The sequence below is a fragment of the Acanthaster planci genome, linkage group LG19 (assembly GCF_054643075.1).
Source record: "Acanthaster planci isolate LZ-2023a linkage group LG19, COTS_SCS, whole genome shotgun sequence".
Lineage (NCBI taxonomy): Eukaryota > Metazoa > Echinodermata > Asteroidea > Valvatida > Acanthasteridae > Acanthaster > Acanthaster planci.
In genome coordinates, this window is record NC_141795.1 from 3433655 (window position 1) to 3457957 (window position 24303).

General features: G+C 43.2%; 1 protein-coding gene across 1 annotated transcript in view; it reads left to right on the forward strand.

Annotated features, from left to right (window-relative positions):
• The first annotated feature begins 488 nt into the window (after window positions 1–488).
• Window positions 489–24303, forward strand: part of LOC110991218 (serine protease 33-like) — a 29830-nt gene continuing 6015 nt past the window's right edge. The window contains exons 1-2 of the mRNA XM_022256489.2: window positions 489–1191; window positions 16000–16306. Of these exons, the coding sequence (XP_022112181.2) occupies window positions 1003–1191; window positions 16000–16306 (496 nt within the window). The 5' untranslated portion in view covers window positions 489–1002. The remainder of the gene's footprint in view (window positions 1192–15999; window positions 16307–24303) is intronic.

A 24303-nucleotide genomic window follows, 5' to 3' on the forward strand; every position in this document is an offset into this window, starting at 1 on the left:
CCTGCCACTTTTATGCCCAGCAGGATTGCTTACGTAATCGAAGGTTACGGCCCGTTGATTTCGTTTATTTCTAGCGAAGTAATCGAGTCCCACTCTCTTTCTTTTGTGACTTTTGTCAGCATGACAGAGCGTATGTAGCTTATTGTCGACAATTTTGCTATGGACACGCCCGTTGAAATAATGCTTGCCTACGGTCTAGAGACGCTGTGCCTTCCAGAAAAGCCCAGCGCTCGTGATAAAACCAAGTAACAGTTGTTAACCATGTTAACAATTTTCACTCCCGAGTCGGTTTGGTAGTGCTTACGATGCCAAGAACAGGCCTATCTTTTTATACGCAGTGTGCCTATATCTCACAACCTCTGTGCACGACTATACGAGCTGTCATTGCGCCCCTCAGTGCCCGCTAGGACACAAAAAGATTTGCTGACGCCCATCCAGGCATGAAATCACCCGTGACACTATTACACGCCGCAGGCAGTACACGAGCCTGACACTAACAGCCACTCTCTCACACAGCAGGATGCAGATTGCTTCACGCGTAACCCGCATCACCGACAGCGTCTTCATTAGCAGTCTCCTCCTCGTTCTCCTCATCATCACCGGCGTCGCTAGGATACCAGGAAGCATCCTCCTTGCATCCGGAGGGCACGGACTCCCGCACACCCACCACTGACTCGCGGTCCAGTTCCCGCCCCCAAACCAATAGGCTCTCTCACACGTGCTCTGAGTACTCTCTTACAAGCAGGTGCTGCCTGCACGCGACGGATGACAGCGTATAGACCCTAACACTCTCGGGCCCATGACACGACCAACTGCGCGTATGGTGGACCTAGCGTTGGCGGGTATATAAACCGGCCGGCAATGGGTACCACCACGCACAGGTGCCGGATCCACTCCTTTGAATTGTGTCACACTTGGAACTCGTCACGTCTCGGCTGTTTTTCTCTAGTCCCGGGTTAAAGCTAAGTCAACATCTGGATACCAAAGAGGTAGCGTAGCATCATGTTTGGAGGCCCCATAGGCCTACAGCAGCACTGGTCCCTGTCACGTGGACTAGCAGTTTTACTACTGTGCGTACAGTATGCTGGTCTTGCGACGGCCTGGCGGGTCGGCGACACTGATCCCGCCGGGACTCTACTTAGCGACCCCCAGTCACCGATGGAGGATGAACACTCCTTAGGCTACCGCCAGGTGAGTCACGGACTATCAGTATTACTGTCTCATATTCTCTGTATCGTTTCCCTTTGGTGAATAACCTTAAGTAGCTTCCAAATGTTAAACTGGTAATTGGCAGTCTAAGAACTAAAAGCTTGTAAATGACCCTCTAATTGAGTCTCGTACCTCAGAAAGGCCACAAAGATTGCATATTAAAAGAAATCCTCGACATTTTGTCTCACCCTCCCCAAAGTCCTCCCCCCCCAAAAAAAAACACACACACAAACGAAAATTCGACAGAGCCATCTCCGGCTGCACACGTCTACCTATTTTTCTTACTAATAAATATCAGAAATACCATCTACAAAAAGGGTGATTGAATAACAAGGTTTGAAGTATACCGCACGTACGGTAGGCCTACAGAATCTGTTTACGAACTTTTCGGGAGCATTCATGTATACATAAACTTTCCCTCATCCTTTGTCAAAATCTAAGATGTCAGGCCTAATCGTCTTATTCCCACATTTCCTGCTTTCGAAACATGCCTTGTAGGAATTGATATAGTTGCATTGCCACTACACGTCAAAATGCATACACTTGTACACCTTTGCTAGAAGATATCTACCTGCTGTTGGCGCAAGCAAAGATTGGTATGTACTGTCGTGAATGTTTTTTTTTCCAGAATGTGTTTCTCGATAATGTTTACTGAAATTATCCTACTGGATAAGCAAAGTCTGCTATATTGGTTATCGTTAAGTACATCGAGGAGACATTAGCTAAATTAATACAAGGTGCACACGATATTTTTCACTCTGAAATCTTCAAGCTAGCCATTTCTAAAGTTAAGCTCTTCGACATTTGTGCTGGGAAACTTGTAAATATGCATTACGGCCAAGTGAAACATTTCGGATTAGATTCAGTCAACAAAGATTCAATGAGACCCCCCATGGACGATTTTTATCACCACATCCCCTTTAAATAATCCGTGTTTCCCTTCCAAGATACTAAGTTCAAGTGTCTTGAAATGGAAAATCATATCCTGACAAGCAATAATCATGAAGTGTCCGCCGTCCAGAATAAACAACCCTGTTTAATGCAACACCGCTGCTCCCATTTCGCAAAATACGGCCGCTCCGCCGCCCGCATTGCCAAGCCGTGTTTGCCAAAAAAAACGAGTCGAGGTGGGTACGGCGGGGAAACGTATTGGGGTTATTAAACAGCATTTTTCCCGTTCAGATAGCGATTCAATCTGTGTAACAGGGCGCCAGTGGCCACCTGTTATTGCAATATCGGTCCCCATTAAACCACATATGACTTCAGGATTGCACAGGGGAAAAGGGACGAAAACTAACACTCGTGAATGGCGCACACGGACGTCACGAAAACCCCTGGCCCCTGTGCCTAATGAAAAATGAAATGTAAATACCGACCTGGGCGAGCTATCAGCACGCCGAGATTTCGTTTCTTCTCGGAAAAGAGATGATGAAATCAATTAGTTTGGACAGATAAACCACGTAGGATTTGTGTCCATGCGGTTATTCACGCATCAACCTTAGTGTGGAAGACTATGATATTACGCATAGGCCTATTTGTAGGTTCCAAACTCCAAAGTATGTTCGGCGGTTTACTCTAGGAAATAATTACATATCATTATTATTACATGCAAATATTACTAGCATTTTTTAAAAACAAATCTTATTTTGACCATTTTCTTGACCAATCCCGTCAAGAAATCCGTTCAGTTATATCCTGATTAATATCGTACATATACCTCCAGCTTTCACATCACCTTATAATGCCGCCAAACGCCGCGGCATCGATCTAAAGCTTATATAAACGAGTTAAGTAATAAGAATTGTGATTTTACCAAAGCACCGTATTCGTTTACAGCTTCATGTGAAAAATGGCGGAACGCCAAGGGTTGTGGGAGATATGACGGGTGTGAAGGATCTAAACTGTATGGTACCAGTTAAATTGGATCTGTCTACCCCCGTTGGTAATAGATTATAAACGTGTTGGATAATTATTGCAAAAGTATTCCGAAATCAGCAACTTTATATCGGATTATAGTATCTTCCTAGCCTATATGTTTCCAATAGCACGCTAATGATATTAAGTCTAAGTTTAATGTTACCGTAAGACTGGGACTGAATTCATAACTTGACGGCGGTCACCGTGCAGCACTGCAGGTTATAGAAACGGGACCAGCGTAACTTGTTCCGCACGTTACCAATCACTAATCGTACCTTTCATGTCGCCCACGCCACTGGTATGGGCGAGAGCGTGCTACAAATTGACTTACCAACTCAGTGAAACGAAAGATACCAGTTGCTTCAGTCACATGAAATCTCTATTCAGCATAAAAATTGCACAAACCCAAGCGCAATTTACAGTAATCGAATCTGGCACGAGCCAAGTTTTCCGCCTTATCTATTTTGCTCTGACAGCATGCATGCGACTCATCTTCTGGACATTAACCAGCGGTAACTTCACGAGCCTTGTCTCAGACGTGCTGAGCATTCGTGTTCACCAATTAAGTGACAGCAACAATCGGCCAAAAATCTTCGACAAACCAAGCACAAAGGAAAGGAATTACTTATCCTTCTGGGATATCTTGAATAATATGACCCATCATATAATTCCTGTGACTCGGAGAAACAGTATCCAATGGCTTTAAGTCCGTGTCAATGGCTTTGCGTTCGTGTTCGCGAAACGCAAATTTGTGACGTCAGATCAAATATTCGCGTTGCGAATTCGTAAAAGTTGAACACATTTCAACTGCAAATTTCTCGTGACATCAAATGCGCTTCGCTTTTGCATTCGCCGGCAGTATGAACCGGCCTGGAAGCAATACCTTCTTACAAGCCTGTTTATAATCTTCGGAGTGGGTACAAATTAAGACAAACACCTCAAGCGGGGGAGGGGAATATTTACACCCATGACGACATGACGTTTTGACCGCGAAAAGCAGCGACGTAACACGGCCAAGCCAAACTTTACACACGACAAGGTAAGCTGTTACCCGAACGTGCGTTTTGACACTTCGTCCCGTGACAATCCTATCACTCGTGATGCACGCCATTATAGTAGCAAGTCGGAGGAATAGCTGTTTGTCAGTCTCAATGGTTTTTCTTATGATCCTCAAGTTTATCGGAGTGACGAGTTCCACGTCTGTAACTTCTCGAAATTCAAGTTTTCGTAGACCCCTGTAAACTCTTTCCATTTAAATTATAATCCGCGTCGTGATCTTTGGCATCTGCATCTCTGCAACTCGACACCATTACAATATTTAAACTCACGGGTCCTCGTACTTGGTGCAAACGTTCTCAAAGTATAACAAGGAAGTTATGAAAACGAGTGTAATTCTGGTGAATGAATGAGTCGCATGTTTGGACCCAGCGGGCTATATTGACTCAGTCTAGGGTCCCGTCACGGTTGCTGGATTCAGGAGCAACTCGCTTGCATTATAGCCTTTGATATTGACGGGTTGGTGGAGGGTAACTCGATCAGTTTGCAAAGCCTGCCTGCCGGCCTCCAAGTGGTAGGCTGTATATTTGAAGGAGTTGAAAAAAAAAACACAGACAACCTTCTTGAATCACGACGCTCCAACCCCGTTAAGATTCTTTCTTCATTAAACTAAATGCGTACAACTGTGTACATTTACATAGCCCAATTCTTCAGCATAACGAAACATTTTCTGGGATTACTCCACAGACTTTCCTGTGACTCGTAGCGCTACTACAAGTTCGAGAAAAAGAGTTTCCAGTTCTGTCCGGATTAGATTTTGGCACGAGGACATCCCAGTAAGTCCTTGTCGCTGTAGCCTGTTCATATACACAAAATCGGTTTTTACTCGATCGTGCGCTTTCCAATTTAGGCCAGAGTCCTGCGCAGACAGCCTGGGAAAGATGACGGTCCTTTTTTCCTCTCAGAAGAGAAATGTCATCAGTGATAAAGCGCGCGTGAACCGGTGGGAATTTATAAGATGTACACTACATTTCTAAACTTTGCTTAAATCAGCAATTTTCCTTGCGAGTTAGCGTTCGCTCCTGAATCCCATTTTAAATACACGGCCATCAGAGGTCAATACCCAGCACACGAGGCCCCCCTGCAGAAGTTTGACGAATGAAGTCTCTCTGTCGCGTCCCAGGTTGGACTATAAATCTCGTTCTCTGCAGTATAATTATTCAAGCCAATACTTATCGGTATTGTATGAGCTATGTTAATTCAGAGAGTTCTGCCTAATAATTCTGTCCATAAATCCCCAAGGAAAACTGTGATTCTTGCGGGGGGGGGGAAATTCTGAATAATTATTAACAACGGAAGCTTTTTTATTGCGAATTCCAGAGTTTATATTTCTGTGTGAGAAATAGGATATTTAAAGCCTAACGTCTAATTACGGTTTAGTACTCGTTAAAAAATGCATTTCCCTCCCTAAATAAGTATTTTAATTTACTGGGAAATTAGGACTCCACAAAATATGGGCTCCATGACGCTACTGCGCAAGACTTATTGTACAGAACTGTACAACTATAGAGATGTGCAACATTATTTGAACACTTGGCACATTGAGACTGAATTTAGTTGCTTGGAGTGAAATAAACCAGTTTACCAATGTTTTCAAATTATTTTATGGACGTTTATCCAGACAAGCCTAGAAACCAGCTATTCGTTGATCTCTCACAATTATTTTGTAGTTCTTTTCTCCAAATCGATTGCAACGCTCTTTGTATACATCAGTTGGGATTTGAATTGTTGCATTGCGAAGGTGTCAAGTAGAGGTACTAGGTTTGTGGTAGCACCATGCTAAATATCTCTTTTGTAAGTACGTGTGATTCGGATAAGAATGGAGAGTACTCAACGTTTCAAGCAGTGTGGTCTGCCCGTTGTCAGGAGACTGGCAAACTTTGTTGGTCATTAGCGGCGACCTTTTGTCAAGAGAATAGGCATATAATTTTGAATATATTATGAAAATCCCCTATTTAGGGGAAGGGCACATAAAGCCACTAAAAGTAGCCCAGAGCACAGATCAACACGGCTTGAACATGGCGAGGGCAAAGAGAGAAACTTACAACCGAGCTGGACGCATGAAGCTACCGATCACTAACCACACACATAAAATGCAGCCCGGGCTCTGTAAAACACACTTTGGACAGGTTTAAGGTCACCGATTCATGCCAAAACTGCGAATTTTGCAAAGAAACTCATGCATTGGACAGAGGAGGATCAGTATCAAGTCCCATGCCGACTCTAAGTGGGAACAGTGGAGGAATATACTGATACATATACTAAGCACTAATGTTAGAAATAAAAACATTTCATGGATTTACACTGTATTGATTGCCATGTCATCACATGGAACCAAAGTACATAAAATATAAAATCTGCCATGTTTAAATTATTTTGCACACCACTGTATATTTGCAGGAACATCAGAGGCTGGTATCAAAAGAAGAAAAAGGTGACTTCACTTTATGGAGGTTCGGACTTCATACCACACATGAAATTTCATACGTCACGCGCGTGGGGATGCGACGCCATTTTGACGTCACCATGCGCTTGCGGCGTAATTCGCCGAGGTCAAAATATGAATGGGACATTTACTATCGCTATCAATTTCGCAGCAGTTTGCCATTTCAGGATGACCTAACGGGATTGGTTGCCAAATATGGCTAGGGAATAACAGTGTAGTAGACAGCGTATAGTCAATTCTACAAATATCTCGGAATTTCAGCAACACCGTATACGCTCATGTGTATATGCTTCAGCCCCACGGTAAAGAGGACACTATAGAAAAAAGGGTGTTTTGCATTTTTAATTCACACACATTCCTTCGGTCAATTTACTTTTGTATAAAGCTAGTAAATTGAATAAGTCAGATTCCCAAATAAACTTTGACACTCAAATGTTTCTTTGTTGCTAAGAGCACTGAATGAATTAATGCTGTCCAAAGCTTAGTCATTTCAAATCGCAAATTAGTTAAAAGCCTTCCCTTCTTTTGTTCTTTTTGAAACACGCACAACAAAAGATTGGGATTGCTGAGAGAACAAGTGCACTCAAGTACAATTCAAATTGGTAAATTCTTTTCAAATACGCACCGCGCACGGCATTTTAAAGCAACCCAAACTTCATAGTAACGTGTACAAGGCTGCAAGAAATCTAACTCAATTTATCCATTTCAGCTTTGCTTTAGAAACCGTCTGAGAGCCACGTAATTTGACACTTCTGTCGGAGGAAACCCTCCTTATGCGCGTGCAGATTTGTTTCAGACACGTTCGCGTAATTGATGTGTAACAACAATATCGGTCAGATCCTCGTGGAAGGAGCCCTTTCAAATGGGTTGCCTTACGTAGTTGGTATCACCCGAGCCATCGCGAGAAAAATCCCTGGCGGAAACGAGCTCTTTCTTCCCGGTTACTCGCTCGAGTTGCTACTCTGAGCACAGTGCGTCAGGGAGAAAAGATTGTGCAGTGCGTCGCCGGACTCACGAATTGATCGGTTCGGTGCATGTGCGGCAGGCCGTCAGGATGCTTCAGAAAAAAATAATGACACAATACCGTCATGTCCGCGAATCCGAGAAGTTATACTCTACCGCGATCTGGCACTCGCGTTTCAGCGGTGGGAATAATTACGGTTATGGCCATTACCCGTGATTATTTCTCGGGCCAGATTTCTATATTTTCCACATGTAATTTCCGATATCGTGTATGCGCGGGGGCTGCATGGAAATCAATTGCCCGGTGCATAATGCCTCTACCCCGTCGGCCAGAGATCTGGGCCGGGGTTACTCATGAGGTTTTGTTGGAGGACTGGGGGGAAATTCTCAAATGGAAATAGCTCAATTCTATGTCCGTAATAACAAGTTCGTGTGATGTAAGAAAGAACGATGTGCGTAGGTTCTACAGGAAATTGTGAATAGGGACTCTATACATGCCAAGCGGAACACATACGGGGCTGAGTCATCGCACCTTCAAAGTATACACACAGAGGTATTCCCAAGTCAGCAGGCTAGAATACCTACACTTGGTATGAAAATGTATTGGATCTATGTTGCACGCAACACTTAGCTTGCACCAAAGAGCATAAAAAAATGTGTAATCCTTGTACAATTCCGAATCAAGGCTCTTCCCGGGCGAGCGATACAGTAGGCCTAAACGCCATTGGTTTCCTCACAGTTTTAAGTACGTTGCGCGCCTCGACTGTTCAGAAAGAGGAAAACAGAGCGAGAAAGTTGGCCCATGAAGCTGACACGTGGTAAGAACAGCCTGCATGCTTTTCCTGAGAACGTGTAGAACGACTATACTTATGTTGTATATTCAACGATTTTCAAAAATTTCCGCTCTAGCTGATAAAGTAAACTTGCATTAGGGGCCTACCGGCCACGACAAGGGACAGACTCGTCGGAAAGGGGTTACCGCAGTGGCCGGAGAAGAGGTCTACACGAGGTCCTACCGGGACTTAATTGAAACGGAAGGAAGACCGGAGTCTTTGACAAATACTCACGGGGAGCAAGGAGCTAGATGGACGGCTGAAGTGTCCCAACCGTAGCAAACAAGCAGTCCCACCACGACGGTTGAGACTTCAAGTATTGACGTTTTGCTGGGAACCTTTTAAAGGCACGCGGATACATTGTACTTTATTCACATGGAACATGATAACTGTCAAAAGGGTGGCCTTAAAAATCGGCCTACCTAGTCACGGTATGTGTGACTTTGCGAGACCCTTATGCCTAACTATATACCTCAGAGGTGATGGAAACTGCCACAAGTCCACAAGTCACTTTTTGTCACAGTATTACCTTGATTCCCGACAACACCGTAGTTACGTGCGTATCCAACTGCTAGAGTGAATTTCAGGGAGCACGGGCGCGTGTCGAGACTGGAAGTATCGAGGGATAAACCTTTAACGGTTCACGTTCGCGAAGAAAAAATACGGATTACCTTTGGAGAAGAACTGGCCCGACTGGGCAGTTTTCAGTAACAGATTTCACTCATTAGGATGTTTGGGCGTCTTTACCAATTTTTATGCCAAACATCATAGCTCTTTTTGAAATACCCAAAGAGTACAAATTTCAGCTGATGTTTTCTTGTGACAAATCCATTTATCTTGGAACTCTTTAACAGGGAGTTCCGAGTGAAGAGTAATGGATTAGTAGCTTTAATCGACTTTCATATCCCCTTCACTTAAGGGAGCTAGCCTATATATCTGACACGAATTTCGGAAGTGTCGATCATTTTATCCATGTGTGAAAAATCTCAGTTCATAGAAATGTACATAACTTAGTTGTCCAATTAATAAACCCCACGGACCGACGCTTCCCAAAAGTCTTGACTGTCCATTTTACGCTCCATGCCGATGTTACAACCTACGCTAACACATCTGTTTATTCATTTGAAAGTGAGGTTGGTGTAGGCATCCCTTATGTGGAAACGTGAATCGCTGCCAGTGTTTTTGTTTAACTACCCAGTTTTCCTGGAATATGCATTATTTATTCTCCAATATCTTTGGGTCATCGACCATCGCAGGAAACTAATTGGTTGACATTAGTCTGGAAGCAGTGCACAATATCAAATACCAGCAGAAAAGGAAACTGTAGCAGCACTGGCCCGGATTCGGGGATGTTTGAGGGTCAAACCCACCCCTCGCTCTGAGACAAAAAAAGTTCCAAAAATGGGGGGGGGTTGATAAAATTTGAATTAAGTGTACAAAGTAAGTGCACCAATATCATTGTAAACAGTGTATGTCCTGTAATTTTTCATCGTTTCGGCTTGTCCGAGACATACAAAAAATCTCCGGCTTGACCCCCCCGGGAAAATTCCTGGATCCGCCCCTTGCAGTAGGATGCTTTAATTCTCCTTTTTGCTGGGATGCCGAGACGTGTTAAGTTTGGGGGAAACGAGGAAAATGAAGGAGTGAAGGGACCGATCCCTGAAAATTAGGCAGGTTGGTAAACCTTCACGCAGTACCCCACATGTGCATCGGTTGAACACCCATGACGGATCCTCATACCGTGAAATCGCGCAGTTGCCTTGCAGAAGACACTTGTTGCACCAACACAGCCAACACGGGGCGTCATTTTTCACGCTTTACTTCAAATTCCCTGGTCTTGTTTTTCTCGTCGGGAGAAATCGATCCCGCTACCCAGCGCTCGGTCGGCTGAGCGCCGCAGACGAGCTGGCTGGAACCCCGCTCGCACTGGACTCGCAGATGAATCGAAAGTTATCGTAACGACCGCCCACGCTAATCATGCATTCAACTGTCGCACACCACACAGAAAGGGCTTGACCGAAAACACTCGGTTCATATTGTGCCATCGTTTAGTTCGTGCAGAGAAGTCCATTTACGACGAATTGGCCGGATGTTTTATTTATCTAACCTTCTACACCGAGGTCTATGACCTCGCTTGTTTTCCGTTCGACAGAAAAGACGACAGGTGGGTACTAACATCGTGGCTATATTAATCGGACTTTTGGAAACCAATCATTTTCCACCAAGAGAAAAAGCTAAAGTAACTGTTTTTGACGGAGGCGGAAGCTTGCACTTCAGCAATATTCCAACTAGCGCCTGCTAAACCTTCATTCAGTCATTTGTGCCTATGGTAGTTTGTATTGTAGTCGGCCGTCAGGCAAGCAAATGAAACCTGCGTCTTTGCGTCCGCCGGCCCTGACGTCTGCAAACTGCACGGCCATTATGTTAATGTGGACAGTTCTTCGAAGACTGTTGCAGTGAACAAAACCAACATCATAAACAAAACCAGGAAATAACAACACACTTATATCCAGAGCATTTGAAGTCCAGCACAAGCCATGATGTAAGCTTCTTGGAGCCTTCTGGGATTCCCCAGTAGGAGCGGTTGTATGATGTGCCATAGGATTGCGATGATGCAAAGAAGATGAGTGTCATGTTGGGGTTATAGGGTGGAAATCAATAACGTATTAGTCCTGCAACTCTCTGATCAAAACTACTGGAGATACCTCTGTTATTTTTTCCCGCTCAAAGGAATCAGATACAATGTAGGGAAGCAAGTAGGCCTTATACAAACTATTCTACCAAAGCAGTAAGATCAGTGAACCACCCAGCATCAGTCAAGGTGACAGTGTATAAACAGACAAATCACCATCGCTGAACTTGTCAGGGGTTAAAAACAGCGGGTTTATCCTCAGTGTATGCCTAGTTTATATTATACGATGTAGTTGCAGAGATTGACCTGCTAATATTTGGGCTAAATAGGAGCACAGGTTTCCATTTCTGGATGCATCAGTTTTCTGAAAAAACTAAAGATGTCAGCACATTAATTCATTTTATCTTAAGCATTGCTCAATTTTAGAACTCAGTTCAGACAAAAATCCTTGCAGGTTATGGTTCAATTCATCTGAAGTCAAATATTTCAAAAAATAAAAATATGGATTCCTATTGAACTGTTTGATGACAAAGGCGCTTGCAGCCAGGCTTATATGCTAAACATTAACCTCTCGTGCCTGTTAAAAATGAAATCCTTTTCATCGAAATTCCTACTTCACTTTAGGAAATTATGCACTGATTTTTTTTCTGTCGTTCTTGTTCTATTCTTAAATGCGGCAACGGAGATCGAGTGCACATGTTATACTGGACAGAGTCGAGTTACATCGCTCGCCGTAAGTTCTGACCCTGAGAGACCGGTCGAATTCCCCAAAGTGCGGGAGAGCTTTCTCTGCGAGCCGAAAAGCCTCGGCCTTGCTCACGGCAGGAGCCATTTTGCCTTGTGTTTTATTGACGTAATGAATGCTGAATCGTGATTCACCTAGCTATATGCATTATTTATTATTGATTCTTTCATTTATAGCTTTCAAAATTAAAACAGCAATACAGCGAAGCGTGGATACCTAACGAAGGGCATGCTGTGCTTGTCGTGTTAGCCTTGAAAGCTTAATTGCACAGTGAAATTCACAAACACAGTGATTTGTCAACCGGAATATGGATACATAATTCATGGACACAGCAATGGATTCATGTTGGTATAAGTAATTAGACTTAATTCAAGAACGAATGCCATATTCTAATTATTATTGATATGACAGAGATTGGTAATGTTTTAAGTCGCCTACATTATTATGTCCCTTTTTCTTTTGTGGGCTTCATCGAATCTTGTATGTGGCATATACCTGCTATGCCACCTTCAATGTGGCGGTCAGGCGCCACTCTTCGCTTTTATACCCACAGGTATTCACTTCACACGGTGTTTGCTGTCTTTAAAACTGACTACTTCCTTCTGGACTCACCGGTGTACAGGTGGCAATTTTGAAAGTAATAGCTGGCAGGACGCAGCTGCAGCCATTTTGAAAAGGTGTCGTTGATCAACTTGTTTTTCAAGGGTCGAAAAAAATCACAGGAGCATCACTGAAAAAAACATGCTTGCCGATGAGGGCTTTCAAAGGAAGAAGGGAATAGCTTGGAAGTTCACTTTTCATGCGGAAAGATACAATCGAAATAGGGCGATTTCCATGGGTGAATTCAAGATTACAATGTTTTTCATAACGCATTTTACGGGCTCTGACCATCAGAAATACAGTTACCTGTCCTTTTGCGCGCTTTTTGATTCGTTCCGTATACGTATCTGTTACTGCGTTCCTTTCCCGTACCCTTTCAGAGGAAACCTCTCTGCAGCTCGCTTCAGCGCGTGCAGAATTGCCTAATAGTTGTGGCAGCCCGTATTCCTGAGAATTTCATTTTGGACGCTGTGAGTCGAAGGGGTTTTGTTTATTAAGTTACTAAAGATTGTTTTGGTCAGTTACTGCAATAACAAAAAGGGGTTTACAAGGATGCACAAGAGAACAAATGTACGTCAGGATGCATGGAAATGGAACAATAGGCCAATAGTGATTGAACAACGTTTGTTTCCCAACGTTTGGACAGACTTTTGACAACTAGGAGCGAAGGAGACGAACCAAGGCATATAATCATGCTAAGCGATATTAGGCCACTGTAAATTAGCAACTGTGGGTGTTACACTCGTATCAATGTCGAAATATTAGTCCCCCAAGCTGGGACAATTAAGTGGGAAACCACGCTCAGGACCCATTTCATCTTTAGTGTTTCTTTTGTGTCACGAGAGCAAGCTGCTAATAATTCTCGCGCAACTGAGCCACTGGCTTTTATGCGCGACCAGCGTTGCATTATTTTGTTTAAAAACAAGCCATTTCACCGAACTTTTGCTTCCCACGATGTCGTTTTATCTCTGATACTCTGCAGTCACCAGGACTCCTGTAAACAGCAATGCTCCACTTCAAAATTCTTCCTTGCGATTTAATATTGCACTCCCAAACTCTTGAAGCCGGCGTCTGGTGGTTGTCACAGTCGAAGACGAGAATGTTCAGTCACTCGACAGGCTAAATAATCCGGTGTTTACATGAACCTAGCCCGAGGCTGCATCCGAATCTGCTGTCTAGAGTAAGGTCTTTGGCCGTTGGAAATACGTGGGAAAGGCTTAGAACAGATGTAGCCGTAGCTCTGGAAGCCGCGGCCAAATATCTCAAGTTAACACCTGTCTGCTGCCACCAAGGGTCTGGCGAAGCCCCATTTTGTCAAAATGCCACGCGATGATTATGGTACAATGCATTGTCATGTAAATCAAGTACTCTTGTATGTGCTTATTGTATCGAGGAATGCGCCCCAGTCAGTAACGCGAGGTATGTGTGCACACACTTTCCTTCCGGAGGCTTACGGCTGCATATAAAACACCCGCAAAGCAGACTACTTGTTGCCCTTGTTTGATCTCACAATAGCCGCACCTAATTCTTAAAAGGAAACTTGGTTACCAATTAGTAATTAACAGATGAATTCTAAGCTTCTTGGAGAAATTTTATCGCTTTGACCAGCTCTGATGAAGGTCATTTGTTGGCGCTGGTTCAGGCCAGGATGAGGCACTTATAAGCGCCCCATGCAATATTTTCCAAGCGACGAAGGCCAAACAAGGACTCTGTGATCGGTCAAGCTTTAAACCCTTGTAAAGAAAATCAAACATTTGTCCAGTTTCCTCGTAGCCTATAAACCGGTGCACTATGAAGGCATTGCATAGAAAGCAAACACAGAGGACTGGTTAGTGCACGACTTGACTCGAATTGCATTTATTTCCAAACGCAGTAATGTGGCCTTTATTTTGAAGGTGTACAGGGTACCGGTAGGCTACGCGCTAAAAGATGCTGCATGTACAGGAAATTTACAAAGGCTTGTGAGAGCTTATTTCAAATTAAAATATCTCTGAAGAAAAGTTTAATACACGTAACTCAACCACCTGGAAAACAGGATTATCGGACCCCGGATGTAATTGGGGATTACGAGCTGGCAAGAAACAACTGGATTCAGTTACACGCCCCCCCCCCTCCCATACATGGTGACGGTGATGAATTGTTGAAGGTAGCTGCATTGTAAAGAGACCGGACGGAACAAGCCATAATGAGAAATTAAATTCAAGTACAATTGGAAAACCTGGATCGGTGGTTATCGTGGCTAGGAGGGTGCGTTTGATATGGACTGAAATTTTTTTCGGCAGTATAAGGAAATTTTGTGTCTGAGAATTACAACTGAAACAGAAACGATGCGATCTTCCATTGACAACCGTTGAGAATTGGGCTTTTGGCAGGATTTGGATGTGAATATGAACGACGACACACAAAAATCACATAGCAGCAGTTCATTGTTCACATCTTTTTCCAAAAGAACTAAGAGTTTATCTGTGGCAATCAGAACTTACGTCACTAAGAAACTATAGGATGCAATGCTGCACTTGGCAAATGATTTTGGATAAGGTTGTGATTTTCTGACACAGGCATTGGGGTGGGATTTACGAACGTGTACATTAAAATTTAGTGCAAACGACTCTGTCTTTCAGAGTGAAAAGTGAAGCTAACCCTATTATAGTATTTTTTTTAACTTGCAAGCGAATTGATACGAAAGGTTCTTGTTATCGCCAGGAGGCCCCTTTCCTTGGCATTCGAGTTTGAGCTGGCCCCAAAGCGTTGGAATGCCATGAAAGACAGTGTAGCCAAGTTAGTATAGAGATTGTGGTTAATAATTAATTGAAATTACTTGCAAATCTTCCACGTAGGCCCCTACCTCCGTTTCAGTCGGGATTATCTCGGCAAGAGAGACCCAAAAGCATGCACAATTAGGACAAAAATAGTCCAGGCTGACCGAATTCTGCATCAAAGCGTGGTGATGTCTTTTTTTAGTTGCATCAGCAGGGATGAGAAATGACCCATAGAAACAGATCCCAGCCCCGCTTTTAGAACAAGCAGTAATTTTACACTGACGTTTAGTAAAGAAAAAACTGACGCCAGTGTTGCAAAAATAAGTTGGCAAGTAATCAGAATGTAGATTTTTTTTTGGTTTGAAGTTCAGCAGTAATAATCAGGAAATATTAAAGACATGACTGTTTGGTGAGTCATTGTTACTGATGTATTAAAGTGCTATCTTCACCATCTCATCTTGTCCGAGCACAGTCACTTTGGTAAGTGTGATCCATCACAGAGAAAGAGGACATGTACATAAATGTATTCAACTCTTAAAACTCGAGGAGCACGTATGTTATCGGCAATATGAATCAGCACTAGTTGGGTATGATTTGCAAGATAAACCAAATACGGGCGTTTCACAATAGTGCGCCTCCAAGAGTTTGCAACGCGTTGACCAATCACAGTGCGCGAAATCTCGCGACCCAGGGCACGTTTGGAAAAGGTCGACAGGTTTCGCACCTTGTGATTGGTCAACGCGTTGCAAACTCTTGAAGGCGCAATGTTGTGAATCACCCGTGTTGAAACACGGTTCTTTTGTCGGTATTACGTTTTTTTCTTTTCTTTTTTCTATCAGCCTAACACGATTCCGTATTATGGCCTCATCAAACGGAAGCCGGCACCGCCGCGTCAACCCACCACATACAACATCCTGCAGCATGCACTGTGGGACGAAAAGATGGCCGACGAGTCGGAGGACATCGATGGGTACGAGGCCAGGAAGTGGGGCTACCTCCAGAGCAGGGTAAACAACAATTTCCTGCAAAGAACTATTGGATATGTTCTAAATGGGATCGAGGCAGAAGGTGACGAGCATCGCGCAGTAGGAGATTATGGGCTTGGAGACGGAACTATCGATATTCAACAGCGTTCAAGTCTTCCTGGTGAGTTTATGAAGCCCAGGTCAAAGTTAAATATCGAGCAGGATAAAGTAAAATGACACTTTGGCCACAGCTATTGTGGCTGATGGGATTAGTCCCATGATTTAGTGTGTTGCAACCAATACTTAACGTCAAAACACTGAGTTGAAGGCTAATGCCCGATCTACTTTAAATGAGATCATGTCCTCCGTAGAGAGTTTCATCACACTCCATTCTTTGTTGAATGTGTGGATTCAGTTGTGTGTAATTTAGGCAAACACGATAGTTAAGCAGATTTAAAGTCACGAACATATTTGCAGCTTGATTCGCCCGGATAGCAATTGTGTTCAACTTTTGCGAATTCGCACCCCAATTTCCCAGTTTGTGATCGCCTTGGCGCTGAATAGGAACCGGCCTTTAAGGAAGCTTTAATACGCGATTACAACTCAGACTATAAAAGGTGACTATTATGTCAAAAACTGAAAGAAGTGAGTGGAGTAGGTTGAATCAGTATACCAGTATAAAGCTTTCATAGACGCATTGACCGGGTAAGTGGACTTCTGGCGGCAAATTATAATCCATTTATACATTGCTACATCTAGGGGGGCCTACTGCTAAATACTTTGGACAAGTAAAGGCAAAAACTTTTGCAGTGGAGGTGCTGACAAGAGGATAAGAACAAGTACAAGACTTAAGAAAATAAAACTGTCCCGCGAGACGATTTGGATCCGTGTTTATTCCTTAAAAATGCAGCACGGCTCACTACATGACTTCACCTTTATGAGTATAGCGCTGACAAACACTCAACGTCTTTGTGAAGTATGTATCAGTTCTAAAAGTGCCATTAGCGTGTTGATGTACGGACAACTTTACGGCAACTCGAGTAGTAGCGATACGCTGTATTAGATCAGGCAGAATATTTGGGGGAAAGTAGATCTTAATTATTTCGGGGAGCGACAGAACACGTCATTAGTCGACCAAACGAAAGCTAGAAATATGCAGAAATCGATTTGAGGATTTCGGTGTTCAATTTCAAATCTGCGTTATGTTACCCAGGAGGGCTTGTCGGGAAGGTCTAATGATCAGCAGCGCACGACGGGACTCGGAGCCGGCGGTGTTAAGGTCGCGATTGGCCCCGGGGGCTGAGGTAGCTGTGTCTGCTCCCGAATGTCACCCTGGAGTTCCGATCCGCAAGGCACTTGCTCAACTCCATCCTTCCTTCTCTGTTACCGAAACCTCATCACCGGAACTACCTTTTCCCAAGTGGAAAGAAACGGCTGTTTTGAAAACGACGGCTGTTACCTGTATCGCAGATGGATATGAACGTACTTGTAGGACAGGCACACATTCTATAGCATCCTGAGGTAGACGCGGCAATATATCAAGCTGAGAACTATTTCACCACAAAATTCGTTCACTGGTATGGCATTAACCGTTAGCATGGAAGGCTCTCTCAACCATCCTAAGGAAACCAGTTAAGATTGTCTCCACGAGACCCCTACCTTGGAGGAAATGCACAATGCCGAGTCCTCTAACATTAAGCCCACTAATGTCTAATTACAAATAATCGGCATAGACCAGTACCGCACACTGCGCGCATGGTGCTCCCCCACATCGTTTAAAAAAATGAACTGTGGATTTAATGGTTCCAGACTTGCAGTTTTCATTATTTCAATCCAGAAAATAGGCACGACTTATGCCAATAATGGCACAGTCATGATCAGTCACTACGTTGTGGTCGTCAACTTCAGCATACCATTTAAGGTTGAAAAACAGCGTACGCCTAATTACCCCGCAATTTTGCTAATGGTTCTCTGCTCATTGCTGTGGGCAATTAACCATTTTGCAACCAATTCCCGTGTCGACTTTGACCCTGTTTACCCATGCCATATACTTTGGTGACTTAATGGGTCTTTGTACCTAATAGCCAAACTTTGTTACGTGTGTGTTTTAGTATAAGAGTTGGTTAGGGACAATATATTCCAAGCCTCCATAGGAAAGCGTATAAATAAAGTGTGACGTCATCAGCACATATGCCTATATTAGTACATGTAAACACATTTTGTCATAATAAGCTGCAATTTTCTGAGGTTGTATGGCTAACAATAACGTGTGGTATATAGAGAGTTTCATGCATCATACCCAAAGCTCTCGGGTCGAAGAGCGCAAGTCACTTCTAATTTTTATAAGCTACCATTCGTTATATTGTTAATCTGATCACCCAATCACGCGCTTTAAACATGACAGCTAGCTGACCATAATAATTTGCGGCGTATACGTTTCTGTCAGAGTATTTGAAAGAGATCAGCCGTCACCATTATGCACACTTCGATTAGGTAGGACACAACTCTAAACAAAAACTGTGAACTGTAAATTTAAGTACCACGATGTAAAGACATTAGATATTAAAATTATAATGAGTTGATATGTTTGTCTCATGCTGGGTGCTATGTTGGCCTTTACCACAGTGTTATCTTGAATACTGACGCCAAAAGGACACGAAATTGTGTCACCGTCCTAGCGTAATGCGGGTAGATGACATACAAAACGTGGCTTTCATGCAGGAATGCATATTACCATGCCTTCTAAAAAGCAGTGACACAAATCTGACAGGATTATCACACACGATGGAATAATTCATAGTGGTGACATATCGCTGACAAATGAAACCGTGGTTGGCCCCACAGTGCCGACGACGATGTTCCAACAGAAGGGGCCGTGGAGGGAAAGCGATTTCAACACAGGAGAATAGCGCTCTGTTGGCCTACGCAGCAGAGAGAGTATTGTTCCATCTCCTTCACTGGATTTCAGCCCAATCAGCCGTGAAAGTACAATGTTGCTTTGATAAATTCAACAAAGGAAACCCGTTCTCCGCATCAAAATGACCATGAATGTGTGTGCACCAGCCGACCGCTTAATTCGAAGAAGGGACGAGGGCTTCACCAAAAAGGGCCCTTGAGGGACGTATATTTCAGGAACACTATAGAAAGAACCCGCAGCGAGCGTTTCTTGGTGAGCCTTTTTAGATTCTTGGAGTTTCGATTGAAGAAATTGATGAATTCAAAGGTGTTTTTATATCAAATTCAAAACAATACTGATATTCCCAATAAAAAAAAAACTTGCCAAATCCACACTTGGACTATCACTTCCATAACTAGCCGCATTGGAATTGTCGGTTATTTTCAAGTCACAAGATATACCGGTATATGCCCCCAGCCGCGTAATTAATTTTTACACCTGCTTGTTTCAGCCAATAACAGAACAAGGAAACAAAAGGAACTGACAACATGGCGACAAAAGACGTGTTTTGCCTTTTGACAAAAGAAAACCTATTTTGAAGTGTTTTATAGAAATCACTAGCCTACATAGACGAATCCGATGACTGTGGCAATGCTCTTTGCAGCTCCGCTGATGGCGGAGTTGTGATGACTGCTGTATGTAGCCACTGTTCTGTGACAGTGACAAAAACCCAAGCAATGCTTGTTTTGACACCATTACAAATTGAGCCATTGAGAATGTCCATGCGGTGACACGTGGATAGAATCCTCAATATTTACAAACTGAAAATACCTTAAAATGTTAAACACAGCAATACTATTGTTACATTTTGCGGGCGGCACGCCGCCAGTGCAGTGCATGCAGGGAGGAATCATGTCTGCTGGCAAGAAATGAGCCATTAAACCTCGGAAATGGTATGCGGCAGTCCTTCCTGCCGCAGCAAAAATGTTATCCGCGTCTTCTTGGCTGTGTGCTGTTCCATCCATGACAAGCCGCGTCCGCAGCCATCCGTCTTTCATTGAGATAAACGACGAATTCGAGCGCCCGATCGCATTACGTGGGCAAACATCACCCGCCGCTGTAATGTGATTGTGGGCCCGCCACTTCCAATTACCGGGCCAATTTACCCCGGGTTTGTCCAGGACACTCCCGGGAACAATGTTTGCGATTGTGCGCGGCAAAAACTCCGCGATCGACCGCCGAGTGCTGGCCTCATGAAAGGCGAAGATGGGCTTCCCTTGCGAATTTTCCCGCCGCGTTCGCCTGAAATTAAAACATTTTCCTGAGACGATTTGGATACTGCTGTCGAAACAAATTACCTTGGAGATGCTGCCTGTGACGTAAATGAGATCTGACGATGGTGGCCTAATTTTCGTTGTGGAATATCTCCAGGTATTAAATGAATATCCACGACAAAGGCATTATCGCCAACATTCACGACTCACCGTGAAACCTGTATATGTTAATCACTTCATATACGGTGCGAAGAGCATCAAACTAAAAAAAAAAAAATTCGGGCATGTAACTCGCTGAAAACGGTCTCACAGCTGTTTTTTTTTACATAGAACGAAATCTACTAATAACCCTAACAGTCCCCAATCCTCCGATTTCGATATGGTTTTACATTCACCTTAGAGGTTAGGGTTAAGTTTGTCATCATCCATCATCAACGAAAAGCAGAACAGTGTACGCAACATGCCCACATCTTTATTCCGCTTAGTCCAACACTGTACCAAGTTACTTAGCAAGTGTAAATGTCATATTATTTATAGCGTTTCAAACAAGGTTCTTTGAATACCATTTTTACCCACTGCATGTCATTCCTGGTCCGTGGATAGCCTTCGATACTGACCCTCCTCTTGTACAGGCACAGCGCTGGGTATGCTACATTAAAATTGGACTTTCTCTAGAGCAGCGAAACTACTGTAAAGACCACTCACTTGTATGGGCTTGTAATTTAGGCTTTGAGAATTATAACAGGACAATTAATAGATCGGTTGGAAAAGTAGCAGAAAAGTGACTTGTCCAAGGGCACGCACACCACAATTTAAATAATAGGACTAGAACAATGCATCTTGGGGCAAGAATTTCTATTAAAAAATTCAGAGTTTATTGCGATTGGACCACGTGAGGCCGACTACAGTCTTCCACCTATTTTTCTGATATTCTTTGTCGAAGTTGATGAAACTTTAGCATCTTTGTGCTTTGTCGGTGTATGGGCAAATTTTGGCTGATAACTAAGGTTTAGTCTTCCGTATATGAAGAAAGAATACCGTGCAAATTCACGGAATCAATCTTGTGTTATTGTTTCTGTACCTTTAAGGCCTTGTCATATTGAAATAAGTCGTTCGTTTTGGCGAAACTCGACGTCCACAGGGCGTTTCTGATGGCTGGGCTTTTGATAAAGTGACAGCAATCTTCTCGCCTCTGGCCCGGGATAGGGCGCTGCGAAATTCAGCTATCCGTGAAGGCACAGCATTCCTGTACGCCACACTGGTACCGCGCATACTCCATCTACCACGGTAACTACATGCGCCTCGCCAGAACATCGGAGTCCCCCGGTTTCTCTATGGTGATGCTTGAAAAAGACTGTTCATTTATCACTCGGCTCCGTATAGGAAATGAAAAATCGCCAGCAACGTTAGCAAATAGTATTTCAAGAATTGCTACTTGCACTTCCTGACCCGCAGAAGTTATGCAACGCTCCTCATACAGCTAAAACAAACTTCAGTTCCATTTCTCCGAGCAATTAACATCAGTTTAGGGCAGACAATACAATTATCTGGTGTAGAGGCGCTGGGCAGTTTCCCAAAGTATTGGATTTACTAAACCAAACAAAACAATAATTGATTGTGGTCGCTTCAATTTCAGACTCTCAAACTAATGGGACTTGAAATATGGAAATTGCTTTTCTGGCACTGACGAATGCATGTATGGACACGCATCCTAGTTTGTTTTTTTCAATAACTTTACAGAGCACCTGAGAGTATCTGATTTGAACAAGACACGACAGATTGTCACATTTGATCATTTGCGACTGCTTCAGTTTTCAAACTTAAGTTGAAAACATGTTTAATGTGAGATGACGTCATGAAACATTACGGGTGGTCAAATTGGCCCTAATATTGTTTTTGAATCCTAAGAGCAAAATCACAAGGGCATACACACGTCACAGACAGCATACGATCGTTGTTCATTCACATAGTGTGTTCCCAGTTGAGCCTCGTATACTCTTCTTTGAATAATATAATATAATATAATATGCTATTATGTGGATACACATCAATACATCAGTTGATATAGGATTAAATATAGCCTAGGCCTATTCTCTGCGATTCAGTCTACGTAGAGTCATGCATACCAAATCTGCGGTTTTTCAAAATTTACAAATACAGGATAATTTAGTTGAAAAGGTTATTTGATACTAGAAATGAGACGAAATTCCCCTTCCGTGGGTCAGTATATTTGGGGGTTTTTTTTGTATTTTTAATCTTTCTTTCGTTTTTCTGGAACATTAATAGGCTGCCTCAGTGCAAACTAGCTTGTACTTTATTATCAAATACATTTCACAATATATACCAATAACGTTTTTACATTTGAAACATTACATTCTGAAGAACTAGTGAACAAGTCTCCATCGCGACCTTTAAATTTCTGGGCAGCACATTACTCTATTAACGTTGTACAGTGATTGATGACGCTCAAACAACCTAGCTTATTAGCGAGTGGAGGTAATCGATAAAACGAAGGGGGAAATCAGTCTATGTCTCCGATTTCATCACTTTCGTGAACGATCTTAGTAATTCCACCTATTTGTATTGCGTCATGCACGTTGCGGTTCGTGATCATACTTTTAACCTACGGACGTCAGCAAAAGGGAAAAACCGAAAACAGCACTTAGTTCGTTAATTATGTTTCGCAACTCGCATTCACCGTGTGAATTGATTAAATGGAGGAATTCGCTCAGATTGTAAAATTACTGGAAATTGTGGTATGATTTTCAAACCTCTTTATTTGCGACATTATAATGTTAACCGTGCGTGCGCAACTACGCATGTGGAGAGCGTGTTTCGTTTGGTCGCTATCACGTGACCTTCTTTACGCCATTGACTAGAAATCTAAGCAGCCGTCAAGATCGCAGTGGTAAATAAGGAGGGATGCAACCTTAGCTGCTCTTCAAGAAGTCTCCAAACCTCCTCCCTCGTCGTGATGTTGCAGTCCCCCAAGACTGCTCTACCCTGTCGAGGAAAGGCTCTTCAGCCTGTTTCGAGATCTCGTCGGTCGTGGGCCTATATTATTTGAATCCAAGCTGTCCTGGAATTACCTTGGATGAGACGTTCGTATGTTGAATGGGCATCCAAAGAATGCTTGGGAAAGACGAAGGATTCGCACGCCCACTCATAGCATTCAACCCTGTCAAATGTGACAAAAAATTTACCTCCTTTTTAAACGCAGCGGGCATGTATTATGTACCTTGCATTTAGCTAATATAATGTTCAGTTAATAAATAAGAACAAAAGAATAACTTTGTTTGCCTGTAGCCCTTTTCTGATTTAAAAGAGCAACTCTGCGATACCGGTATATCATGTCGGTTTTACTGAGCAAAGTGATTTGTGTTTATCTCCCTAAATTTCATTGTTATAGCGCCCTGCTTTTTGTACCTGTGGAGGGCCGTGTCCAAATACTTGGCTGCGGCTGTAATAACATACACCTCTATGGAAAGTGAGTGTAGCCACTACCATAGACTCTTGTGTAATCTCAAAGCCGAAGCCGTGTAATTTGGACACAGTTTAGGTCAGCATCGATTTGTACCCAAAAGCGCATGCAAGCCAAAGCTTGCCCAAGTGGCGTTCAGTTTTCAACGAGGTTCGTATAGCAAATGGGAATTCAGATGGATTGAGAAGGAAGGAGACGGGCCCTATTTCGCACGTCCCCGAATGACCAGCAATCCGTCAGAGCCCTCTGGCGCCTTTGTAATCACCGTCCGTCTGTTCAGTCACGGCCCGCGGAAAAAGGCCCATATTTGTATTCCATTTGTATTAACAATATCGACTGACTACGTAATGAAAGAATCACAACAGATAGGGTGCTGGAAATGCGCGACCTATTCATTCATGGTAACATCATGGTTTCATGTTACACTACCCACCAGCTTACGAAAAGCTAAACATTATTTCTATGATTAAAAAGTGGCAATAAAAATAACTTAACCCTCAGTTTTTGTTGAAAATGGAAATATTTGC